The sequence below is a fragment of the Kryptolebias marmoratus genome, linkage group LG19 (genome assembly GCF_001649575.2).
Source record: "Kryptolebias marmoratus isolate JLee-2015 linkage group LG19, ASM164957v2, whole genome shotgun sequence".
Classification (NCBI taxonomy): Eukaryota; Metazoa; Chordata; class Actinopteri; order Cyprinodontiformes; family Rivulidae; genus Kryptolebias; species Kryptolebias marmoratus.
Genome location: NC_051448.1, coordinates 19,765,864 through 19,782,746, shown reverse-complemented (window position 1 = coordinate 19,782,746; position 16,883 = coordinate 19,765,864). Strand labels below are relative to the sequence as shown.

The 16,883-nt window shown below is 42.0% G+C and overlaps 1 protein-coding gene across 3 annotated transcripts in view; it reads right to left on the bottom strand.

Annotated features, from left to right (window-relative positions):
- Positions 1-12,969, bottom strand: part of cnstb (consortin, connexin sorting protein b) — a 30,879-nt gene extending 17,910 nt beyond the window's left edge. The window contains exons 1-3 of one of the 3 annotated variants that reach the window (XM_017409273.3): positions 12,743-12,969; positions 3,803-4,351; positions 894-1,003 (exon numbers count right to left, since the gene is read on the bottom strand). In XM_017409273.3, coding sequence (XP_017264762.1) covers positions 894-1,003; positions 3,803-3,887 — 195 coding nt within the window. In that variant the 5' untranslated portion in view covers positions 3,888-4,351; positions 12,743-12,969. The remainder of the gene's footprint in view (positions 1-893; positions 1,004-3,802; positions 4,352-12,742) is intronic. The other 2 variants (XM_037981603.1, XM_017409274.3) reach the window with 2 other exon arrangements.
- Between the last annotated feature and the right edge of the window lie 3,914 nt (positions 12,970-16,883).

Here is a 16,883-nt window from a genome sequence, read left to right as displayed (position 1 = left end):
TTAAATCGCTCTGGGATGTGTTCGAGTTGCCTTTATTACCACAGAAGGGTTCTGTGGTTATGGTTATAAGCAATAACATCTTACCTGTCTCTGTCACAGTTCCACTGTTCCTGCCACCCCTCTTGCTTCCATGTCACTGCAATCAGCCTGATCTTATCCACCTGTTTCTGGCCCTACTTAAGCTCTTCCTCCACACCAAGTCAGTGCCAGATTATTGAATGGTTTTACCAAGTAGATGTCCAGCGTTTCCTCACAGCTCATGCCTGATTTCTCGTCCTTGACCTTCTGTCTGACCAACGACTCTGGATCCTTGCCTGCTCCCTGCCTGATACCATCTCTGACTATGACCTCTGGTAACCGACCTCGTTTCCGCACCCTGGACCTCACCCTCTGGTTCGTATTTGGCTCTGGCTTCGGCTTTCTGATCTCCCGGCTTTGACCCCTTGCCTGTCTCTGGACTCTCCCGCTAGCCTGCCCCCTTCTCTGGAAGACCTCGCCCTTCTCAACTCCCGACCCTCGGTGGTCTTACCTGCCCAGAGATTCCCTTTGCTGCACGTAGAGCGTGCTGTCCTGGGAGCTAGTGTTTCTCTTAGCCAAAAATCTACAATAAACATCTTAAAACTTTGCTTGTCTGTCTGCTCTGAATCCGAGCATACCGAACCTTGTCATGTCTCAGGTAGTTTTTATAAACAACCTCAGTTTGAAGAACTAGTGTTAGGTATCGCTTTGAGCGTTGCTAACAGCTGTAAGGTCACACACACAAAGCTTTTCTGTCAGGCTAAATAAAGACACACTGTAAATTCACTGAAGATTCGAAGGAATATGTTCTTCCCTGTTTTTCTCAAATGTTCAACTAAGCGTGCGCACACACACGCACGCATACACACACAAACCTGGTGCAGGGACTGAGGCAGCAGAGTGTAGTCGTCGTTTTCTCCGAGGGACTGCAGGGAGGCCAGCAGCTCAGGGCTGAGCCTCTGTGCTTCATCTGTGGGGACACTTCCTAGAAACAAGAAAACACAAACTAAATCTAACGAATGGTTCAAGAATCTTCAGCTCCTTTCATTTGTAAACTCTAATCATCATGTTAACTGCTGGGTTTCATTACTGTCTCTCTTAGTGTTAGTGTATAATGGACTTTATTAAAAGATAAATGAAAAAGGTTATATACTAGTCCTACTGACACTGTAAAAGCTCAAGTCAGATTTTTGACTCATTGCCAGCGACCTCAACATTTAACAAAACTGCTCCACAAACAGTGCTGTCACTCTGACATTAAACCAGTAATTATTGTCTAACTTCTCTCAGTGTACAAACTGGAACTGTGTTTGCACAGAAAGTACAAAACAAGGTAATGTGTTATAAACCAGTCAGCGACTAAAACACTGGTTTTCCAACCAGTTCTAAAAGAAAGCAAATTATGTTTCCCATCTCTGAGTTCTGTTCAGGGGAGAACTGTTGCATGATTCACGGTGCAAACGTCTCAGGCAGGTGTGGAAAATTATGATGCAAAATATGGATGTTTTTACAAATCTAAATTCTTATTATTTTCACCAAACTACAAAATGCAAAGTGAGCTAACAGAACAAGGATTGCAATAAAATCATTTGGTGCAACAACTCTTGGCCTTCAAAACAAATTTTTACTTGTACAAAGTCAGGGATTTTGTAGGATTATATTCATGTGTATAAATAACCAGTTACACCAAACGGGTGCTCGTGAGCATTATTTTTATATGTTGGTTGAAACACGATCATTCACTGAAACAGAAACAGGTGAGAAGGAGGAGCAGCCGAACTGGTACTACGGTTATACAAGATGGTTTCATGTCACAGGTCAACACCAGGTATAATTGAGCAACAAGACACAAGGTAGTTTAACTACATCAGCAACGTGTCTACAGGACAATATTTCAGATCAGACCGGGCTTTCAACATGACTCAACTCTTTAAAAGAAGTACAAAGAAGCACTGAGGACTGTAGATGCAGTGGTTGGCCAAGGAAACTTAAAGACACATTATTTTCTCTTCAGCACATCAACACAGAGCTTTCAGAAACCTGTAGGGCTCAGGTACATTTATTTAATGTGCAGAGAAGTCTGGCCAGAAGTGGTCTTCATGAACGTACCTCAGCCAAAACGTCAAATCTCAGACACTGGGAACAAGGGTAAAGTGGCTCAACTCAACTCAAGAACCTAAGAACTGGAGCTCGGGAAAATGCCAGCAGGAGCCCTGGACTGGTGAGTCCAAATCAGAAATGTGGGGCTGCAGCCGAAGGCAGTCTGTTCACCAAACAGCTGGAGAATAGGATACTAATGAGCGTCAGCAGGCAGACCTGGGAAAGTGATGGTATGATCTGCACAGAGCTCTGGTCTCGGCATCATCGAGTGTGTCTGGGATCACGTGAAGAGACAGAAAGACCTGAACCAGAAACCTCCACAGCTCTGTGGTTAGACCTCCAAGATGTCTGGAACAACCTGAGTCCTTTCAAAAACTGTGTGCAAGCCAATCTGGACCAATTTCTACTGTTTTTAAAGGAAAAAGGTGGCCACATCAAATTCTGCTCTCATTTAGAGTTCTCTTCTGTTCATTCACTTTGAATAGATAATTAATAAAGTTACTCCACAACATTGTTTTTCCACAGTACAAATCATTAAATCTGTAAGCACAGTTAGGGGTTATTGGGTGGGTTCAGTCAGTGACTGCAGTTTGAGTAAGCCTCTAAGAAAATATGTGTGGAAGCATGTGGGGGTCATCCCAGTGACAGATAAATACCGGCGTGCCACCATTACTATGTCCATATTAGCTATAATGATAATTCCTGATGTTTAATACAATTACATCTAAGAACTCTGACTGTGGCTTTCTTACAGCTTAGTGCCACACTCACCTGGTGTTCCCACCTTCACACTGCATGGTGTCTAAACTCTGATGTAAAATATTGTTGGTCTCTGCAGGGTCCGAGTATCCCACTGGGCTGCGACTGCTGGCGACAAATCACTAATGGCATTTGCGAGGGAGTTTCCAAAATGTTTGCAAGAGTTCTCAATTTCCTCACAGATCGCACCGCTTTGCTCTAGGTGTTGCAGGAGTTTTGAACACTTTCAAGAAATTCCTGCATCAAGTTTTCTCCCAAAATGGTCACGGAGTCACTGTGGTTATCTGTCTCAAACCCTTTCTAATTTAGTTTGCATAATTTGTAAGTTCTAGGGCTGTATTTCTTGGTCAAAATGGATGCAAACTCCTGGCAAACTTTTGGACCAAATCTCAACAGGGGGTTGTGGAAGCATGTCGTTCAGCAGAATTCCAAGTGAAAATCTGCGTATTTTCTCACAATTTTGTCAACCAACCACCAACATGGTGTCCAACTATTCCCCAACAGTTGAGCTTAGTGAGATACTAGCTTAAGAATGCAGCGGGCTTCCCATCACGCCTGATTATTACGGTACTGACTATTGTATTTGCTGTGATTCAGTCATGTTCTAATAGGTCAGAGAATAGTGGGGATGTTATCCTGTGTGAAAGATGGCCCAACAGTTGAGGTTGTTTTAAAGACAAAGCAATTATCTCCAGACTGTGTTGTCACGTCCGCATATTTTGTTTTTATGATAAATTCACTTTAGTTTGGAATGAACATGATGAACTATCTGTGGAAAACATTTTACTGAAGGAGCAATAGATTGTTAGTTTCCCTACATCCATCATTCACTGACACAGAATAGGAAGCTAAATCCCAAGGTGCTATCATGTCAGAACCAAACAGCAGTTGTTACTTACAGATTACATAAAGATAAGTCATTTACCTGTTGCACCATGGAACACTCCCTCCTCTTTTTGTGGTCCGACAGCTTCAGGGCCTTTGGGCGGACTGGCGTTTTTGTTCCCCATCGCCTTCGCCACCTCTGTGATCTTTCCCTGCGAAATCCCTAAAAGCTGCTGATAGACCGTCCAGTGGGCTGTGGCTGTGTCTTTGTTTTTTATTTAAACCCTTTAGGAAACCGGTAATCGTGCCGAATTTTTTCCGAATGCTTCCTCCTTGAAGAGATGAGGATGTTAATTGGGGAATCCCCTGAAAGTTTCAGAAAACGCTACACCGGCGTGCTGATGATGGAGAGCGGGGTTTCAGAAACTTTCAATTGTGACAGAGCATATATTCAATCCTGCATCACCTTTCCTGGGTGGCCGAGAGCAGAAAGGTTTGAAATGTTCCCACAGTCCACAAAAGCCAAGCCGTGGTTGAGGCCGTTGCCAACGCCGATGGGCTTTCCACAATCCACCGACACGTATGGTGTAGCTTCCCTTTTCTCCTCACACAGACAAATCAGTAGCTTCATTTCTTTGTCCCGGGTAAGCTGTCAAAACACACAGGCACGTTTTAAAAAGAGAATAAAACATATTACATGTACAGTGTCAGACAGCATAAAGAAGAGAAGCAGCATTGCTGGTGAGACGACAGTTATGTCACTGACTCCATGCGCTGTCTTTGTGTTTAATTCATGACTGAGGCATGGCAGAACCCTCCATTCTGAAGAACTCTTTATGGCTGACTGTATTGCAGAACAATAACCACTGTCACAGCACACACAGACCGCTCTCTGTATACTATTTAACTATTATCACCCACTGCCATGAAAGCCTGGGGCTCATGTTACCGCCTGTGTCTGCGTTGATTTTGTGTGTTCGCCTTTTTTGTCTGTTTGCAAAATATACAATAAACCACTGGACAGATTTTAATGAAACGCTGAGAAAGTAATTATTAGATGTACATAGTCAACAGTATACTAGAAATACTAGACTATGTGTTCCAGCCTTCTCTAGTTGCTGGGAACTGAAGCCAGCGGGACACGGTTTATGTGAGCGGCCGTGTTGGATTTTGGAGTATCTTAACACTATGGACACTGTGGCACAGTGTTGCAGTGGTTAGAGTTGTCGCCTCCCAGCAAGAAGGTTGCAGGTTCATTTCCCGGCCTGGGGCCTGTCTAGGTGGAGTTTACATGTTCTCCCTGTGCTCATGTGGGTTTACTCCGGATTGTCCAGTTTCCTCCCACAGACCAGAAACATGCATGTTAGCTTCCTTGGTTACTCTAAAATTGTCCCTAGGTGTGAGTGAGAGAGTGAATGGATGTCTTGTTTGTCTCTATGTGACCCTGTCATTTTTGTAGAAGGGGTGGGACTTAAAACTTGCACTGGGACCAGCCAGGGGTGGAAATTAAAAATTTTGTCCACCAGCCACTATAGCTGGTGGACAAAATTTTTTACCAGCCACTCAAATATTTTACCAGCCACTATTTTTTGTTGTGACAAAAAGTTATTTCATATGATGATGATGATGGAGATGTGTGGAAGCAGTTGTGGTGCCCGACAAGCTGAACAACACCTCTTTCTGGACACTGCATGGAAATAACTAGATTTTTCTTATTTTATTTTAACCCATTAAAAGATGCATAGCTGTACATAAAAAATTCAGACAAGTGAAATTTATTTCTGTGGGGTGTTTTTGAAATATTTTTTTGTGCTTTTATAAGTTTTTTGTATGTAAGTTGTAATGTTTTTCAGACACTTGCTGCTTTTAATGCATAGATCTATTTGTGCTACCTGCTTATATTTAACAGGTAGGATATTCTGATGAAGGAAGGGATTTTTGTGGTTTTAGAAAGGTTTTCGTTGTGGATATAAATTGTTCCAATGCTATGCTAAGCATAAATCCTAAGCTTCCACTTCAGTATCCGATGATATTTAACATTAACACGAACCCCTATAGTTTTCGGTTTGTAAACATGACGGTAGCAGTTTTTGACGGGTAGCACCGACCGTTAGACAAAGCTGTTTAGCCGTGCTACGGTAGGAAAATCTGACATGGAAGCACAGATCGTCAGAACACCGGCCGTAGGCGCGAACGCACACTGACCGACGTCATGACGTCATTGATTTAGTTAAAAAAAAATGTTGTTTAACTTTCGGTTATTCCCTCAACTACTCTTAAAAAACATTTTTGTTGTCTGCCACCCGCTTAACTCCCGAAATGTTCCACCACTTTGGTTCTTCTTCTTCTTCTTCTTGATTTTTATTGGTGGTTGGTAGACAACTGAAGGAATCAATACCGCCACCAACTGGTAAAGAGTGTCTGCTAAACTTTTCTCCTTCTTGCATTTAGCAGCAACTCGAGCACATTGCTGCCCCCTATATGTCAAGAGGACAAATTACACCTTTTCTGTTCAAATTGCCAACCCGCCACAGTGACGTGTGTGTTGATCAAGTTCACCTGCCGCTTCAAATATTTACCCGCATTTGGCCGGTGGCGGGTGCTAATTTCCACCCCTGGGACCAGCTATACGGGGTCACTGGTCCCCCTTTGGCTTCAACTTCCAGGTTTCCATCACCTACCTTGCCTACTGATGGTGGTCAGAGGGGTCGCTGGCGCCAGTGTGATGGCAGCCTCACTTCTGTCAGCCCGCCCCAGCAGCTGCGGCTACAATGTGGCTGACCTCCATCAGTGTGTTGGTGTGATTGGTGGATGGGTGGATGAATGGGTGAATGACTGACTGTAGTGTGAAGAGCTTTGGGGTCCTTAGACTAGATAAAGCGCTATACAAGTGCAAGCAATTTACCATAAATACATCTACCATACAACTGAATAACTGTTGGGTCTAGAGCTACATCCAGTGAGATATATTGCTAACTGCTTACCGCTAATTCATAGCGGGTTATGCGAACGCTATGATATACATTTTTACGTTACTATCAGTTTCACATTACTTGATTATTCTGTCAGTAAAAATCTGAAAAAATCTGCTTTAAGTGCTACAACTAGCTGCTGCTGCCATCATTTGAATTTGCAAATCATCACAGATTTCCTTGTAAAACAACACCAATGATGGTGTGCAAGTTCATAAGTAATGTCTGCATGAACCACTATGAAGTTTTTGGCCCCACTTAAACTAGCCAGTAGCTCATCAATCCTTTCCAAATCAAACTCTATTTCTCCAAACAGAGGATGTTTAAAGAGCGATCTACAACTGATAAGATAATTTTTCAAAGTTTTGGAACAGAACCCAAAATCAAAAGATCCGAACTGCGGCTTTAAGGGCATCTACTGAGGCTGAGATCTAAAAATGTCACTTTATTATAAAGCGAGAACAATTTTAGTGTCTGTTGTGCTTTTCTTTGCTTTTGTTCCAGTGTTCCAGTTTAGCTTTTTCTTAAGAATAAACATATTGCAAATGGTTACCTAATTAAAATGTTACTTTTTAAAACACAAGTTTCTCTAAAAGCTATGCAAACGGACTCCACCCATCTTTTGGTGAAGTGCATAACACAGTGCCTGTAAAGCTTCAGAGATTGTAGATTTTTGCCTGACGTAATGCACTGTATACGTGCAGTCTGAGCGCCCAGGGGGCATAAAAGCTGCGTGATACTTTCTGTTCTCTCAGCATGTTAGCCGTCACGAGAAAATTATGGATTCTGCGACATGAAATGTGACATAAAGCCCAAACGCCAGCAGCAGAGAGTGACTCACAGGGTTTGCAGCAGTAAATTAAGAATCATGCAGGGGAGGCTTAAGATGAAAATCTGTGTGAATTGCTGCCTGACATTTCTGGGTTGCTTTTACAGATTTACTTCTCTTGGGAACAGATTTGTGCCATGAGAAAACATTGTTTTTGTTCACTGTTCTCTTTTTTTTAAACATTAGAATTTAGGATTAAGTCCAAGAAGATCAATACCTCTTTCATGTCTGAGATTAGAGACAGTTTGCGTTGTGTAGCACGATGATTTTGGGCGTGAGCGGCCTTAGGAGGGGGGTCAGAACCACCCCTAAATTTGTTTAGGCCAACCTTGTGGCCACCCGAAATCTGATAGGCATTCCAGGACAAGAACTCAGAGAAACACAGCTCTATCATGGATGATAGCTCAGTTGGTTTGCTGATCCTGATTGTCAAAAGTAACTGTCAAGCTGAAGCTGTGAAAACTGATTATTGGTCAGCTGAACGGCTATTTAGTCATAAGAGTTGTCAACCCTTAAGTTATGGTCACCATGACTAAACTGGATCCTGTTAACTTGGATGTAAAGCCACTCAGTCCACAACTAACTTACTCCAGAATTTGTCAAAATCTAGCATGCTTAGGGTAGCTTTCCACCTGGGGAGGTACTTCTTGGAGTACCTCAGACCACAATGTCAGGACCCACCTTTTTGTCAGTGGCGGCTGGCCAATAGAGGGCGCTAGGGCACCGCCCCACCACTCACATTACCTTGAATAAGACGTAAAAAAAATAAAATAAAATAAATAGTACATTTAAAATATTTCGAAATATATGTATATGAATTTTTAGTTGTGTAAGATAAATATTTTATAGTTAATGATAAGTAAAGTTGTTTCGTTCTTCGACATTGTCTGATTTGTGACGTATTTCCGCCCCGGGGCGCAAAAATCTTTGTCCATAGACTCCCGTTAAAAGTTGCACATGCGCAGTAGCTCCTCTTCAGTACAAGAGATAGGACCGTTCAGGGCGCACCTCTCCTGCGCCCAGAGCTGCTGAATGCAGCTGTGTTTACATTTCACCGCCTCCCGCCGCCGGAGCGTGGGACTCCCGCCATGGAGGCTGACGTCACATCCGTCTGTCAGAAAGTTCGCCTGATTGAAAAGTCGAGCCACGGGTGAGCTGCCTTTTATTCAAAGACAGCAATAAGTTCATTACGTGACTAAGTTACATACAAAATGTAATAAATAAGTTCATAGTTAATAATTAGTTTATGAAAAATTATGCTAAAATCTGTTAGAATGTTTGGTTTTGAATTCTAATCGGAGTGAGACATCCGATCTTCGTTATATTGTACGTTCAGAATACGTGACGTAGTGAGTGATCGCACCATAAAACAAGCTTTGACTGACAAAGCGAGGCTTGGCAGAACTCAGACTCACAACCACACAACAAAGTTTTAAGGATTTTATTGCCAGTGAGCTGGAAGCAGGTTCAGAGTCTGTGATCGTCTCACTCACGTGATCGACTAGTGTCGGGACCGGAACTGGTAAGTCCACTCTATCTTGGTTATGTGATGCAGACCGGCTGGTCTGAAAGGGGCTGAGACGAGAGGGAAAATCCAGGTCCAGGCGTGAGGTCGTTACCGGTAGGTCAGAGTTCCGAAGCCAAAACCAGACAGGGAGAATCCAAAGGGCGAGGTCCAGATGAGTGAAGCAAGGTCGGTAACGGGAGATCAGAATCCAGAGCAGTATCAGGCAGGGAGCAGGCAGGAGATGATGGTCAGGAAACAGGCAAGGGTCAAGATCAGGCATGAACAAGAGAAGTACGCTGGACATTTACTGGCGGTAAGGCTTTCAATAATCTGGCACTGAGGTGTGTGAGCTGTGGGTATTTATGGTGACAGGAACAGGTGAGACAGATGAAGCTGATTGCGTGGGCATGGCAACATGGGTGTGGCTTGAACTGTGGGACTGTGGAAAGTTACGTGACTGTGGCAAGAGGTGTGTCAGGAACAGATGGAGCTGTGACATTGACGTAGTTTCTCCGGTAAAGTTTTGAAAAATAAGGCAGAAAACAGGTCTTATAAACGCTAAATGTGTCCTATAGACCTCCGTCTTTGTAAGTATTGGTGTTCAGGAAGCACTTATGCATTTATATGTACATTATAATGTTGCTTTTGTTGTTTTAATTCATGTAAATACACTGTTGTGATACCTTAGTATATGTTTTGGTCCAAAACATATACTAAGGTATCACATAATAGACATATACCAAAACCTTTGGTATATGTCTATTTTGGATTTATAGCCCCCCCTGGAGAAAACTCCACCAGCCGCCACTGCTTTTTGTTTGTTTGTTTTTTTAAATGTTGGAGCATAGCACGTAGTGATCTAAGAAAACGAAACCAGGGTCCTGACACTGCGGCCTCTGGTACAGCCGAAACCCAGGATCGTATAAGCATAATGCTCGTACGATCTAGACACTGGAATTTACTTTGTTCTTCTTTACAAAACTGCTCAGGTTCTGTCAGGTTGTGTGGGGATGAACAGCCCTTTTTAAGTCGAGCCACAAATTATTTTGGATTTAGGTCCGGGCTTTGACCCGGCCACTCCAGAACGTTCCCCTTGTTGTCTTTAAACCATTTCTGTGTAGTTTTTATGCTTCGGGTCGTTGTCCTGCTGGAAAATAAATCATTTTTTTTGCAGACAGCATCAGATTGTCCTCCAGGATTTCCCTATATTTTGCAGCATTTAGTTTACTTTTTATCTGTACAAGCCTTCCAGGGCTGTCTGCCAAGGAGCTTCTCCATAGCATCATACTGCCACCACCATGCTTCACAGTGGACATGATTAGTTTGTGCTGATGTGCAGTATTTGGTTTCCGTTAAACGCAGCGTCTTGTCTGATGGCCAAAAAACTCCAGTTTGGTCTCATCAGACCACACAACTTTCCTCCACTTCACCACAGAGTCTTCCACATGTAGTTTGTCAAACTCTAGTTAAGATTTAAGGAGTTTTCTTCCAGACTCTTTCTCCTTGGCGCTCTCCCATCAAGCTCAGACTGGTGAAGAACCTGGGCAGCAGTTGTTGTAGCTCAGTCTCTCCATCTCTTGGACCTCTTTCAGAGTACTATCCTCCTTCTTCACGATCACTCAGTGTAGGAGGACATCCTGCTCTTGGTAGATTTACACACGTCCCATATTCCTTCCATTTAACAGAACTCCTGGGGATGTTTAGGGCTTTGGAAATCCTTCTGTATCCATCCCAACTTGTACTTTTCAATAATCTTTTCTCTGAGTTGCTCAGATTCTTCTTTTCCATGGCGTAATGGTAGCAGGAATACTTATTAAGCAGTAACCAGACCTTTCAGACACAGGTGAGACATATCCACTGCCCTCATGTGAGTCAAGTTTCACTACTTGTGAGACTACCAGCACCACGTGGCTGAACCTCAGTGGAATTAAGACAGTCACTTTAAAGAGGGTAAAGATTTATGCGGTCACTTATTTTACATATTTTCATATAATTGGAACTACTTTGTAAAAGTCAGTTTTCCCTTTGTCAGTGAAAAGTGTCTTTGAAAATATTTTTGTTGAGAACAACTTTTTTTATTGCCCATGACTGATTTATAATAGCAATAAAAAAGTAGAACATCCAAAGGGTGAATGCTTTTTATAGGCACTGTAACTTTTAGGTTGTCTAAACTTTCCAAAACCTTTGCAAACAGAATCTTCTTATTCTCACAAACTTTACACTTCTTCTAGTTTATCCATCAAAGTATGACTTTTTGCATTTTTGCACCTAGTGTCTCTCGGTGCTGTAGGAGTTTATTTTTATCAAATTTCTCCAGAGTGAACACATCAAAACTCTCATTGACTTTCACTAAATCTGAACTCAGAATTTTCTACTCAAAACTGGAAGTGAAGGGTCTTGTTAACTAATCATTTCTACATAAAACACTGAAGACTACCAGTACTCATTCTCAAAGACTGCTTGTCTGAGGCTGATTTTCTACTCTGTGTTTCTGCATGTCTTATTAATAATGCTGTCAGGGAGTGAGAGACAGGTGTGGTTACCATAGTTAACATATGAAACATGTTTTTTAGATGTTTCTTGTGGGAATAAGGAACAAAAAACTTCACATGTGAAAAATCATCTTTTCACTTGTGAAAACATGTTAAATTATCATGTGAAACTTGTGGTTTGCACGTTTCTCATGTGAATTTAAAGGAGAAAACATGCATTTCACATGTGGAAAAAACATGTTTTCTGACACCATGTTAAATTACCATGTGAAACTCGGGTTTTTTCATGTTTCTCATATGAATTCGGAGCAAAAAATACATTCATTTCACATGTGAAAAATTGTGTTTTCCCCATTTGTGAAAACGTGCCAAATTGACATGTGAAATGTGTTTTTTTTCTTGTTTATTGTGGGAATTTGGAACACCAAACACATACATTTCACATGTGAAATAACACGTTTTCCCTTGTGAAACCATGTTAAATTACCATGTGAACATGTTTCTCATGTAAATTTGGAGCTGAACACACATGAATTCAACATGTGAAACATGTTTTTTCACTTCTTTCCCGTGTGCTATTGGAATATTTTGAATACATGTTCACATGTATGGTTTTCCACATGGGATCACATGTGAACACCGTGGGTAATTCATGTGGTTTTCTAATGTGAAAACAAGCTTTTGTTACATTTTTTTATTTATTTGGTTTTATCATCTTAAAAAAGGGGCAGGGAAAACAGCCTTTTTTTAAAAAAGTGTTATATTTAAGTCACCTTTAGGAACTAAATAGGCTAGACGTATATTCAGCTCACAACAGTTAAAAGAACTTAAAATGCTCCTTTTTAAATAAATAAATAATAAAGTCACACATGTGGGAGGCTGGGTGTGCACGTGCCTCTGACAGAAGGAAAGCTCGCGCTCCATCAGCGACGTTTGACCGACTTTATTTGGCTGGTATCTTTCCAGCCTGCACCACATTTCCACGCTAACCCAGGAAGTTTACCAGGAGGCTGGCGGACAGAGCAGCGCAGCATCCAGATGTCGGCGGGAGGAAAGTCGGTTCCTGACTTTCCTGCCTCATCCCGCCGCCGACTAACAATAACACGACCCGCAGAGGCTTCGTAACGACCCTAAATCAGCCCCGGGACCAGCGAGGAGCGGCAGATACGGTGAAACAGCCGCGGTAATGTGGTGGAAGTCGTGTCAGACAAACAGAGAGGATGGAGAGAGATGCACTCACTGCTGGATGGATGTTTACCGTCTGAACATCGACGCCCAGGAACCGACGTGTTTATCCTCCTCCACGGCACAAACCCCACTCTGTCTGCCCCCTCCAAAGCTCTCTGTTTACTCCTCTATCCGGGGATTTTTTTTCCCCCTGCTCTCCTTTACTGGAACCAGGAAAAAAAGAAGCGCATATACATCACGACGTGCTCGTTTCGTGTCTGTTTCAGGTGGTGTCCGAGGGCGCCATCTGGTGGCAGATGTGCTCCAGTGGTCTGTTTATGTAACAGCAGAGGATTACAGGAGAAATGACTACAGGACGTCTGCAGCGACACTGTTACACAATCACAACACCACACCTATTCACAAACATTACCGGGATGAGGCTTTCTGTGTTATATGACAAATGTTTTATACCTGATAGAAACAAGGAGGCTGGGATTTTGTGCTGTTTTCTTTTATTAGTTGACTCAACCCCACATATCAGCCTCAGACACAGATGTGGATGAGTTTGTTTGGAGCCTTTCGTTAAAGAAAGGAAAAGCCACAATGGTCACTGAAATAAAACAGAATATTCACAAGATTTAAAAAAAAAAAGAGAAATAAACAGTTATTTAAAGTAGTATTCCTCGAAGGAATGCATATCACCCGCCGCCTTGCATGATTAAGTTTTAAACAAAGACCTCATGTGATTTGTTCGTGTTCAGTGTATGTGTTAGGGTTGACTCTCAGCTACTACCACACTGAAGTTTAGCTCGACATCTGTAAAACGGACAGCGATGTAGCCATTTTTGTGTTTAGTCAGCTGGATTAGCCTCGGTAGCCATCTTGAATCAAGTTAAGTCCAAAAGTTAATCAGATGTAGATGTCCATCCAGCGATTACTTTCTGGGAGTCTGTCCAGTGGGTCATGTGATATTTTGCTAACAGACAGACAGGTTTGGCTTTATTAGCTAATGGCGAAATTTTTAACAAGGTCTTGCCTAATATATTAGTCCTCAGAGTGTGTGATGGGGATGACTCTCAGCTACAACCACACTGAATCTTAGCTTAACATCTGTAAAACTGACTGAGTTACATCCACTTTTGTGTTAGCTAATATCACTTTGCGGTGGCGGCCATGTTAGATGGGTTCAACTCCGAAGGTTAATCAGTTGTAGAGGTACATCCAGTGATCACGATCTGAAAGTCTGATTAAAATCCGCTCAGTGAGTCATCAGATATTTTGCTAACAGACAGACACACAGGCAATTGTTCTTGTATCTCCTTTGGTGGCAGGTGATGCTGGAAGCTTGAGGAGCAGTGTGACTGGAACCTGTGGTTCTTTGTTCCCGGAGACCCTCAGCATGCCGACTCGTGTGATTCAGAGCCATCCAGAATGAGCTCAGAGTTCACTGATCTGGGTCAAGATCGTCTGCCGAGTGCTTCTGTGATTGGCTCAGTGCCCGGAGGCTCCTCAGACACACGGATGTTAATGTAAACTAATTCTCTCTTTCTCTGAAAATAGAAACTGCATCTTTGAAGGGACACTTTGGCTGTTTTGAAGTGGGTTTCTGTGGAAACGTTAAGAATAACTATTATCTTGCCTGTTGTAGAAAGCTCCATGAATGACCTCACTTTGGACAACCGGAGTTTTATGCTGCTCCATTTGTAATTGGAGGTCAGAATTTCCAAGTTTCAAGTTGGAAAAATTAATTAGAATGTCCCCCCCTCAACATTGGAATTCTGTCTCAGACTCCTCACCAGCTCAACTTCTAAATCCAATATGGCTGACTCACACAATCTTCAACTGATTAGTTTTTGGAGTCAGTCACATTCAAGATGGCCACCAGAGCTAAGCAGCTTGAGCAAACACAAAAATGACCACAACTCAGCTAGTTTTGCAGCTATTGAGCTCACATTTGGTGTGATAGTAGCTGAGCATAATTTACAGCAGACATTTAAGTGCTGACAGATCAAGCGAGACCTGTTTTTAAAACTTGGCTCCTAACTGTTGGATTCCACTCTGTCCCTCAATGAAACAATCACTGGGTATACATCGTCATCTGATTCCGTTTGGAGTCACCTCAATTCAAGATGGATGCCACAGCCACTTCAGCCTGGCCGCTGCAGCTAATCGACATTAGCCAACACAAAAATAGCTAAAAGTGACTTAGTCAGTTGTTTAACAGATACTGAGCAAAGTTTGTGTGGCAGTAGCTGATAGTCATCCCTTAGCAGTTTAAAGCTTGGAACTCCACATGCTCCCGTTTTAATTGTGAAAGCTTCTCACATGGGAAGGAAAACGTCTTCAACTACAGAATGATGATAATAATAATATTAGCTCAATACTGCTCCTGCTACTTGAGCTGTGAAGCTCTTTATAAACAATCATGTAATGAGAAATTAATGTCCATGTAAAGGTCCATGAATCAGAGTTCTTATGAACCACTATGACATTTTTTTCTGAGATCCATTTTCAGATTAGCTGACAACTGAACCCTTTTGTACTTAAACTCTATAAACTGAAGTCATTGAAGGAGCTTTATAAAACCTGTATGATTAATAGGGTGAATAATTATTCAACATTCACACCCCTGGTTTCCTGTACGTTTTTATTTTCCCATACTTTTGTATTTCTGCATACTTTGCATTTATATATCAAAACGTTTAGCTCACTCAGATTAGTACTGTTTCTTTTTCTGACTTTTATACTTTTTAAAATATGTCAATTCAGTTTCAATTATCTCCACAGAAGTACACTGAGAGCTCATCAATTCCTTCAAAACGTTGTTTTCTTTGGAATCTGCTTCAGCAGACATGCTCTATTTTTGTCTTCTTATGCTACTTTTGGTTTTTAGCTACCATTCTGCTAATTTTTGGTTTTAGCTAGCCTTTTGCAACTTTTAGCTTATAGCTAGCCTTCATTACCTTTATCATTTAGCTAATGTTTTGCTACTTGAATGTAGTTATTTTTTTGCCACTTTTAGCTAGTTCTGCTTCTTTTAGCTGTAACAACTCACATTTAGCAGTCACACTGCATATTTTGCAGAAAACAAACAGTCTGACAATAAATCAGACCAAACTTTGTCTGGTTTAGGTCAGTTAAGATACTCAAAATCATTTATATTTGCTTAATGCCCAAATAAACAGAGAGAGAATTATTTTTTTGAGAATTATTTTTTTATTATTTCTCAAAGTCACAAGTTTACATTCACTTTTGCCTTTAAACATTTTGGGGCGGCTCAGATGATGATGTCATGACTTTGGAAGCTTTTGATTGGTTAGTTGGCAGCATCTGAGTTACCTGGAGGCTCACCTGTGGGTTTATTTTAAGACATGCCTCAAACACTCTGCTGCTTTGTGTGAAGGTTGGTCTGTTCGAACAAGAATAAACCCCACGAGAACGTTCTCCTCAGGAAGGAGACGGTTCTGTGTTCCTGTGTGAGTCAACCCCAAAAACAAAAGCAGAAGATGATGTGAAGCTGCTGCTGAAGCTGCTCAGAGAGTCGTTGTGAAAGCAGTCCTGGACCAACATGGACTGAAAGAAGAACTTATTTCTCCCAAAACAACAAAGAAAAACAGATTCCAGCTTGTAAATGTCCACAGGGACAAAGACCTTCAGGTTTGGAGACATATCCTGTGGTCTGATGAAGCTAAAACTCAACTGTTTGACCATAACGACCATCTTTACATTAACTGTGAAGTAGGGGGGTGGCAGCATCATGCTGTGGGGGTGTTTTACTGTAGGAGGGACTGGTTCCCTTCACGCTATAGACAGCATCATGAGGAAGAATCATTATGTGAAAATATTCAAGCAACATCTGAAGACATCAGCCAGGAAGTTAAAGCTTGGACACAAACAGGTCTTCAAATGGACAATGTCCCTCAGCAGACGTCATTTTAGTTACAGAGTGGCTGAAGGACAACAATGTCCGTGTTTCGGAGGGGCCATCACAGAGCCCTGATCTCAGTCCCAGACACAATCTGTGAGCAGAGCTGAAAAAGACAACAAACCTGCCTCAGTTCCAGCAGTTCTGTCAGGAGGAACGGGACAGAATTCCAACAAACTGTTGGGAGAAGCTGGAAGGAAAACCAAAAAGTTTGACCCAAGACAGACGGTTTGAAGGCAGCAATACCAAATACTGAGAAGATGGATGGAAACTTGTGACTCTGAAG